The 10,012-nt window shown below is 40.3% G+C and overlaps 1 protein-coding gene across 2 annotated transcripts in view; it reads left to right on the forward strand.

The window, feature by feature from the left end:
- The window catches only part of fanci (FA complementation group I), a 33,382-nt gene that overhangs the window by 22,213 nt on the left and 1,157 nt on the right, over positions 1-10,012 (forward strand). The window contains exons 26-36 of one of the 2 annotated variants that reach the window (XM_034176814.1): positions 1,924-2,040; positions 2,225-2,276; positions 3,991-4,118; positions 5,419-5,484; positions 5,587-5,680; positions 5,799-5,983; positions 6,076-6,132; positions 6,228-6,287; positions 9,094-9,165; positions 9,328-9,423; positions 9,795-9,896. In XM_034176814.1, coding sequence (XP_034032705.1) covers positions 1,924-2,040; positions 2,225-2,276; positions 3,991-4,118; positions 5,419-5,484; positions 5,587-5,680; positions 5,799-5,983; positions 6,076-6,132; positions 6,228-6,287; positions 9,094-9,165; positions 9,328-9,423; positions 9,795-9,896 — 1,029 coding nt within the window. The remainder of the gene's footprint in view (positions 1-1,923; positions 2,041-2,224; positions 2,277-3,990; positions 4,119-5,418; positions 5,485-5,586; positions 5,681-5,798; positions 5,984-6,075; positions 6,133-6,227; positions 6,288-9,093; positions 9,166-9,327; positions 9,424-9,794; positions 9,897-10,012) is intronic. The other variant, XM_034176816.1, reaches the window with a different exon arrangement.

Here is a 10,012-nt window from a genome sequence, read left to right on the forward strand (position 1 = left end):
AGCAGACAAGACTCAAAGCAGTGACCCACTGCTTGGGCCATGCTACTGACACAATTCACAAAATGAATATACAGGTAATGTTGTCGGTGCACAGGACAGGAGGGCCACAGAGACAGACACCACACCCATCTTTAGATGGAGCCGCACCTCAGAGAGGAAAAAAACAGAATCAGACATCAGAAAGACAACAAATACAGTATAATTTGTCAACAATAAGCAACAAGAAATGCTAAGGTGATCGCCGGCCACTAGCCTTAAACTTCACTAAAAGACCCAGACTTTAGATAAAGTTGAGGCCGCGGCCTGCTCCGTTTACTAATAAAATTAATTTAAAAGAGTAAAAAGCATAGTAACATACTATGCCAGTATGCTAGGCATACGAAAGGGAAAATAAGTGCGTCTTAACTCTGGACTTGAAAGACTCCACAGAATCAGATTGTTTTATTGATGCAGGGAGATCATTCCACAGAACAGGGGCATGATAAGAGAAAGCTCTGTGACCCGCAGACTTTTTATTCACTCTAGGGACACAAAGTAGTCCTGTACCTGTACCCAGTACGTAAGGTTTAATTAGGTCAGCTAACTAACACAAGCAAATACAGAAAAAATATATACAGTATATATAAGTATAACACTTACACCTGCATCAATTCAGCAGCAGGTAGTTCTTTCAAAAATGTCTTGCAAATAGAAGAAAATGCTCAAAAATAAAGGGAACAAAAGCAAATATAACCTTGAACACATGCAGCAATTTAATTTGTCTCAGCTGCAAATTCACACTACATGCCTAAAAAGCTCCACTGTAGAATTGTTTGCAACAAGAGATTTCTGCACAGAGTACTATAACTGATGGACCCTTTAGTGCATCACAGGTCTCTATTATCTTATTTCTGTCTGGTCAGCAGAGCTGAATAAGAAGTAAGACCTGTATTGGCTCCCAAGTCCCATTGGCGCTTTTCTCCGGATTCCACAATATGAAGCAGATGAGAGTCTATGACTGCCTGGATGGGATGCAAGTCCAATTCAGGTTCCTTCCCCCATACTCATTTACAAATGGGTGAACTGAGATAATGTGGATGAAATGTCTTGTCCAAAGACAGAGATAGGTAGGGTGACCACAAATCGAATGCCGTGCTACATGTTGGTAGTCCAGCTCCTTGTCGACTGAGCTACACAGAGCCGAGTAATTTGGTTTATTTACTTTATTGATTATTGTGAAATAGATACCTGTATTTTCACATTAGGGGCGGCACGGTGGATTAGTGGTTAGCACTGTTGCCTCACAGTGAGAAGGTCATGGGTTCAATTCCCGTGGCCTTTCTGTGTGGAGTTTGCATGTTCTCCCCGTGTTTGCGTGGGTTTCCCACGGGTGCTCCGGTTTCCTCCCACATCCAAAGACATGCGGGTTAGGTGGATTGGAATCTTTAAATTGTCTGTAGGTGTGCGTGTGTCTGTGTTTGTTTGTCTATTTGTGGCCCTGCGACAGACTGGCGCTCTGTCCTGGGTGTACCCCACCTCACGCCCTATGACTGCTGGGATAGGCTCCCCGCGACCCTTAATTGGACTAAGCAGATGATGAACTAAGAAGATGAATGAATGAATTTTCACATTATTTATTTGCAATTTATTGAGCAGAAACCTGTTAAAGTCCTCCAGGCAGAAATCTATTTTAGTGCAGTGTTGTTAAGCTTTTCATTGCGTCTGTATTTGCAACAGACTTGTTGCATCTGCTGTAGTAGGTTATATTTGTGTTCTTTGTTTGTGTCTTAAATTTGCAAAAAAACAAAACAAAACTGGTGTAGCTGCCTGTTGCTGAACTGATGCATGTTTTTTTGTATTTGTGTTGTCTAAAATTGGAAGTGCTGTGGTCTCTTGGATATTGTACAATGGTGTTTTAAGAGCAATGAGTAATCTTGTCCACAGAGGGCGCTGTTTACACAGTTAAGTGGAGGAGAAGACGAATTTAACAGTAAAGAGGCTCAACTTTTGGTCAGCATTTTGAGTGTGCTCTCCCGCCAGCTGAAGCCCTCGTCCCAGCAGGTACATTTACTCCTGCATTAAACATGAACAAGTCAGGAGGAATATTTAATTGTATCTGTGTTAACTATTTGCTTCTAGATACATATTTATTTATTGTTAAAATAAATCAAAAGCTTCATAGATCGTGACCAGGCAAGTCAGTCAGATAGTTGATAGGTGACATGCTTATAAATCTCTTTTACAGTTTGTTCAGATGATTACCTGGACGGTCAAAATCTGCAAGGAGACCAGTTTTGGTGAGTAATCCCAGTGAGCATTTTTACGTTGAAAAGACATTTAAAAAACATCTACGCCCACCGCTGCAAAGATGTTCAAAAATAGTTCAGAAGTTCCCTTTTTTTTTTTTCAAAGTCGATTTGTAGACATTTAATTAACATTAGGGTTTAGACAGTTTTTAACCGATTTTGAATAGTGGTATTTTTCAACCCGTACATTGAGTAAATTATAATTTTGAAGCTGAGCTAGCAAGGCACTTCCACGTTTATCATTTATAAGTTGGCGATGAAAACTCTTTTCAGACATTTGTAAAGTAAATACATTTGCATGTATTAATTACTTTTTTCAGAAACAGAAGAAAATACAACAGGTAAAAAGACACAACATCTAATGCACTGCTAAAAAAAAAACAAAAAAACATGGCCATATGAGCATAACAATAGGAAACAGAATGTGACTTTTTGACCTCTTAAAATAGGTCAAGGTTAGCCATCTTTGAACTTGTTCAAGGTCTGTGCCCCAAGAATGTGTTCCCTGTGAATTTGAAAACCCTGGCAATTATAGGACTTGATTTATGCTGAGCAAAGACAGAGAGACGCTAAGCCTTCGCAGTACTCGATGGCCATATTTTGGCCTCGGGTAAATATATAGCACATTTAATTACAGTTTTCTGGGTTGTGACAATGTTAGCACATCAGTTAGCTTCCAGTACTGCCTAAAAATGAAATATTACAGGCTTCACCAACAGCCAGTCATGAAGCTGGTTTCACTAATGACCAAACATCACACACAAACTTTTGGTGAAAATAGTTTGGGGGATATTTTTGATAAATAGTTTACGCTCAAATAGCATTAGCAATCTGGTTTTAGCTTAGCAGGCCTAAAGCCTCATTCACATCATGACTGGCATAAAAAAGCAACAGTGCTTATTTGTGGTTTAGCTTGTTGAGAGACTGTAGTAAAAGTACTTTCCAATTGTGTCATTATAAAGCCTCAAATTTCTTCAGCTCGTTCACGTTACAGGTCTCTTTGTTACACTGTCAGGATGCTGCCATACAAAGCGCTCACTACACATCGGGAGCAACTAGGGGATTAGGGCCCTTAGTGATTTTCCGATCAGGCTGGGATTTGAACCAAGGATCCTCTGGTCTCAAGCCCAACGCTTAACCACTAGACCATCACCTCCCCAACAGTGTTCCTGAGTATGATCCTACAGCCACCAAGCTAATACACAAACTCCTGAAAAACCTCTAGTGTCCATGCATGCAATAAATGTAACTTCTTATTTGAAAATGATCCCTAAATCTCTTCACATTACAGTGTTTTGGAGGCTTCTTTTTGACAGAGTGCAGCCCACACGGCTTTCTGTTTTTGTGGCATTTTATGTCAAACATTTAATGTGTTGAAAAGACATCTTTTGTAGACCAGATTTCACCAACCAGTGAGAAATGAATTTGGAGAAATTTCACTACAATAATCCGTATCACCTCTGTTTAAAGCTTCAACTGAACAAATCACCATTTAATGAAAGAAATTTGAGCTTTGTGACACGTTGATACATAGTCATATTTTCGCTGGTTTAAAAGTAGGTGAAAAGACGTCCAGATGGATATCACCCAGTTTTCAAAAATCAATGATGAAATTAAGTCCTGTGCTCACTGGGATGGTTCAGTGGAATTTGATGAGCATTTTAGGGGATTTACCATGTTTTGGCATGTCACTCTTCTCTCTCAGAAGACACTGCTTTCACAAAGGGTCTGCTCTCTCTTCTCTTCAACTTGCACATGCTCTATAAGAGTCCTGTTGGCCTTTTGCTTGAACTCTGCCAGGACATCCACAGCCAACTTGGAGATGTCGATCAGGTATGTGCACTCATGGTTTACATGCCGTTCTTGAACTACGTGCCAGTCCGCAGGTTTTATGTGATGTCACAGAATTATTACCAGCACTACTTAAACTGATATTAACTAGTGTCGTTTTCAGTTTCAGTGATTGTTACAGATTGTTGACCTTTGGCTGCACATGATTTCAGAACACCAATTTACTGAATTTGGAAGTTGAGCAGTTTTGCATTGCAAAGAGTTACATTATGAACACAACAATGTATACAAATACTAAATTCAAAATGTATCATCTAACCAAACAAATCTAAACAGCATGAAATAAAATCATGCTCTAATCACAGGCAACAGCAAAGAAATATGTTTTCAGATCAATCTTAAAAGATGAAACACTAGTGGAACATCTGATGTCTGCAGGCAAACTGTTCCACAGAATCTGTGCACAATGAGAAAAGGCCCTAAAGCTTGCTGAATTCTTCTTCATTTTGGAGAAACAAAAGCCCACATCCTAAGACCGCAGGGATGAGAAGGCACGTACGGTGCATCCAGAAAGTATTCACAGCGCTTCATTTTATGTTACAGCCTTATTCCAAAATGGATAAAAATTTTTCCCCCTGAAAGTTCTACTCACAACACCCCATAATGACATGAAAAAACATTTTTATTTTATTTTTTATTTTGTAAATTTATTAAAAATAATAATAATAAAAAAACTAAGAAATCACACCCTTTGCAGCACCTCTCAAGCGCCCTCAGCTTGGATGGGGAGCATCGGTGCACAGCTATTTTCAGATCTCTCCAGAGGTGTCAAATCGGATTCAGGTCTGAGCTCTGGCTGGACCACTTAAGGACATTCACAGTTGTCCTGAAGACACTCCTTTGATATCTTGGCTGTGTGCTCAGGGTCATTGTCCTGCTGAAAGATGAACTGTCGCCCAGTCTGAGGTCAAGAGCGTTCTGGAGCAGGTTTTCATCGAGGATGTCTCTGTACATTGCTGCATTCATCTTTCCCTCAATCCTGACTAGTCTCCCAGTTCCTGCCACTGAAAAAAATCCCAGCATGATGCTGCCACCACCATGCTTCACTGTAGGGATGGTGCCTGGTTTCCTCCAAACATGACTCCTGGCATTCACGCCAAATAATTCAATCTTTGTCTCATCAGATCAGACTCATAGTCTGAGAGTCCTTCAGGTGCCTTTTGGCAAACTCCAGATAGGCTGCCATGTGCCTGTTGGAGTGGCTTGGAGAGATGATAAACATGTCTACCTGTATTAGCGTAGTGGTATTTGAATGAATACAAAATGTTTATTTCATTTCAAGGATGTGGAGGTGGAAAAACAGTCTCACTTCCCAATCATCACCATGAAGACAGCCACAGCAGCTGCAGTGAGTGTTGACTGATTTTATTTTTTCCAACGTGAAGTATCCTAGCTTCTTCTCTCTATCTTCATACTCACTATACTGAACACTTTTTAACCTTTGTTGCAGCTGCTGGTCCTGGCTCAGATGGGTAGAGTGCTCGATGAAGTGGACTGGCTGATTGCCAGAAAGAAAAACCAGATGTGTGAGAAATTAGTAACAGGTAAGATTTTAATTTTTTTTAAGTCCAGTGTTAATTTGAATGAATAGAATTTGTGGTACGATATGAGTGAAAAGTAAAAACTAAATAAATAAAATGCTTCCCTCTTGCTGGTGTGTAGCTGATTCCACGCAGTCTCGGGGACAACAGGACCCACTGGAGAAAGCGGTGACACTGCAGCTGGGATCCCTGGTGACAGCACTGAACGAGCTGGTCCAGACGGCACTGCTGCCCGGCCCCTGCACAGACACACTACTACGCGAACTGAGTCGCACATACACCATCCTCACCACCCTCGTCAAATATGTGCGCATATTTAATTCTAACTCTGAATCATGCGGTTGTTTCATGGCTCCCTGGTGTAACACCTCATTTTATTTCTTCATTTTTATATATAGTACATCCAGCTCTGTCCCAACCAGCATGGAACACTCCCGGCACGCTTTGAGAAGCTGGTGAGTCTGAGATATGATGATATGATATGATGTCTCATGTGTCTCACTGTTTCAGTGCTCATGCTGGTATAATGTGTTGTGCGCCGTCTCTGCAGGTCAAACTGTCAGGCTCCCACCTAACACCACAGTGCTACTCCTTCATCACATACGCACAGGTACAAATCTGTTTATTTTGAATTTACACACTTCATATTCTGAGTTTTCAAAGGCCAGAGTTGCATGTGTGCCTGTAAGATTTTAATCCAAGTCAAGTCTGGGAGCAGTACCACCTTGGGTTCTGGATGACAGCCACCGAGGCAGACACCCAGTCCATCCCACCTCTCAAAGGTAGCCATTGATCTGCTGCAGCAAAGTGAAGCACGGGCATCTACTTGACCTTCTCCAGCTCCTGAGGTCCTCAACACTGAGGCCACCTACATGCTGGATCATAAAGAAACTCTCGACAAACCTGAAGCTAGCGCTCCCTCACAATTCAAGTGATAATTCTCATGAGTCTCACTAAGTAACTTCTCCTTTGACACAATTGTTCCAGCAGTACCCAAGGATCAAGGATCTTCAAAAGATTTGTACCAAAGACATTCAGTCGTTCTTAGGTCAGTAATTGGCATCCAAGTATCACAAACATACAGGAAGTACCATAAAGACTTGGAACTTATTTTTCCTGCAAAGACACCGGTATCGTCAAACCTCTGTCCAGTGAGCTCATGATTCCTTAAGCTCTTCCCAAGCTGCCAAGATAAGTGAATGTCTCTTCAAGTTCATTACGAACTGCATTCACACACTTGTAACGGCTGAGTCCAGGAAGTCATTGAAAGCCTGGATCTTACTCTTGATAGAAGACAATTGCAAGCCTGGACACAGATTCCTCACTGGGCTTTTCAAATGCTGCAAACAGAGTATGCATTGATTCCACAAAGATCACAGGATCAGATGCGATGTCAAAGTCCATAAACCTTTCCTAGCCACCGAAAGCAGCTATATCACAGCTTTCCACAACCGAATACCCAACTATAGAACAGTGTAGGAGCCAGAACATATCCCTGATGAACACCGTTCTGGAAAGGTTTCTGCCCCTGCTCTGTACAGCACTCACAGTATCTGTATATAAGCTGGAGATGATCTCCAGAAACTTTTCTTGAATCCCATGAATCATGTAAAATCAATCTTTAACCCGAGTTCTCTCCAGATAGTCTTGATTTTGTTATAAAATTTTGATGTGGACATTAATGAATACTATATTACCGATAAAGTGCAATATTAAGATAAATATCATGACATATTTTTAGCTATGAAAAATCAATTGACTTCATTAAATACTGTTTTTACTGTATTTGTGATCAAACAAATCTTATGAGAAATTGCATTTGCTGTGGCATTTCTTTACTGGAGTAAGACAAAAACAAGTAAATTATCTATGGTGCATCCAGAAAGTATTCACACTGCTTCACTTTTTCACATTTTATGTTACAGCCTTGTTTGAAAATGGAGTAATTTTTTTTCCCCTCAAAATTCTACTCACAACACACCATAATGACATTAAGTTTTTATTTATTTTTTGGAACTTCTGTAATTTTCCACTGCAGTTGAAAGCAAGAACACATTTGATTATTAAATGTCAGCCAAAAACACAATGCATCACACCTATTTATTGCTCTGATACTGCTCTGATACTGTGGACCACTCTCTTCTCCTTAGGCATTTGGAGCAACAGGTTGGTCTTCGGGGCACTGTGCTTCAGTGGTGTCAGTCTTATTTGACTGACAGGAGTTTTAGGGTCATGATAAATGATCTTTCATCTGCCACTGTTCCTTTAACAACAGGTGTGCCTCAGGGTTCTATTCTTGGTCCATTACTGTTCTCCTTATACATGTTGCCATTGAGTTCTGTGATATCCAAACATAATCTGTCTTTTCATTTTTATGCAGACGATCTGCAAATTTATTTACCGGTTACACAAAATGGGTCCTCTGCACTGCTGTCAATACAAAGTGCACTGTCAGACATTAAACACTGGCTATCACAGAACTTTTTACATCTCAATCAGAGCAAGACCGGTGATGTGTTACCTGATTTAGGTGATCTTGCTCATTATTGTCAGTCGACTGTAAGGAACCTGGGTGTCAACTTTGATGAGTTTTTAAAATTTGACAAGCAAATTGGCTGTGTAGTGAAAGCCAGCTTTTTTTCAGCTTCATCTTCTGTCTAAAGTTACCTTTTCTTTCACAGACAGACCTTAAAAAGGCTCTGCATGCCTTTATTAGCTCCCGGATTGACTATTGTAATGCACTGTATGTGGGCGTCAACCAGTGCATTCTTCAACGTCTGCAGAGGGTTCAAAACGCTGCAGCCTGCCTTCTGACAAACACTCGCAAACATAGTCATATTACTCCGGTTTTGTTCACTCTTCACTGGCTTCCAGTCCATTTTAGGATTGATTTTAAACTTTTGATATTTGTTTTTAAAGCTATACATGGACTTGCACCCTCGTATCTTTGTGTACTGTTAACTGTATATACACCTACCAGAACTTTGAGGTCTGCTGATCAGAATCAATTGGTGATACCTAGGACCAAAAGCAGGCACTGGGGTTATCGCTCTTTTGCTGTGGCTGGGTCTAGACTGTGGAATTCACTGCCCGTGGAGTTGCGTTCAATTAGTACTTTGTCTGTGTTCAAAATTAAGTTAAAAACTTATTTGTTCAGAATTGCTTTTAGTACGTAGTCTTTTTATGACGGTTTTTGTGTGGTTCTATTGTTGTTGATTTTATGTATTTATATGAAGCACTTTGGTTCAGTGGTCACTGTTGTAAAGTGCTATACAAATAAAGTTTGATTGATTGAAGGCCTTTATGAACTAGTTGTTTTAAAACATTGCAGGGTGTTTTTAACTGATTGCTGCATGTGACATTTGCATGTTTGGTCATGAAAGGGAGTTGAAGTTTACAAAATGTTTCTCCATCAGAGCGGAGAACTAAGTAATGGTGGTGCAGAAAACAAGAAAAAGAAACTGAATGAAGTGAGCACAGCTGCCTCTGTAAGAACCTTTAACCTCACATATTTTAAGTTAATGGAGTGATTACCTGTGTTCATAGTCATGTTTTTATTATCAGTAAACCTGCAGATGATGCGTGCCATTTAAAACATTTTTGTACCTCCTACAAAATCTGGTGTTTTTGCTTTTCTCACCACATGGAAGGCCAAAGTTCTCCGTGAGACAAAAACCATCCCGAACCTGATCTTCAGCATTGAACAATATGAGAAATATCTCATCGCACTGTCAAAGAAGTCAAAGGTATGTGTGGGCTGATTACATGAGGCTGGTAAAGAATATAGACCTCAGTGCATCATGACAGTTTGGTCACCTTTTCAACGGTAACCCTTGGGGTTGTGTATTGGTAAGAATCTAGCAACGTTATCATGATACAAGGTTACAATTGACTATATTGCAAGACTTTAAGGAAGGTGATATGTTGCTTTTTTTTCCTCTTTTCTTAAAATCAGTTCAAATTCAGTGAAATCAGAAATTTTGTTCCATTTTTCATGGGCACAAGAAAAAGTGGTGTGTGTACATGGACCGAGTGCACTTCCATTCATCTTCTGGTCTAATACTTGTGTATTGTGATATTTTCTCACACTGCCAGTAACCAGTGTCCATCTATCCAGGTCAAATTGATGCAGTACATGAAGCTGAGCACTTCAAGAGATTTCCGCATCAATGCTGCCACTCTAGATGCAGCGTTGCAGGAGCAAGGCGACAGTCAGAAAGTAAGATCCTTCTTCAAGATATCGTTTTAGTACTTGAAACGTGCGATGTGGATCTGCTGAACGTCCATGTTGGGATCATTTACATGAGATGACTGTCACCATCAGTAAGACCTGCA

This window comes from Thalassophryne amazonica, chromosome 8, assembly GCF_902500255.1.
Source record: "Thalassophryne amazonica chromosome 8, fThaAma1.1, whole genome shotgun sequence".
In the NCBI taxonomy this organism is placed as follows: Eukaryota; Metazoa; Chordata; class Actinopteri; order Batrachoidiformes; family Batrachoididae; genus Thalassophryne; species Thalassophryne amazonica.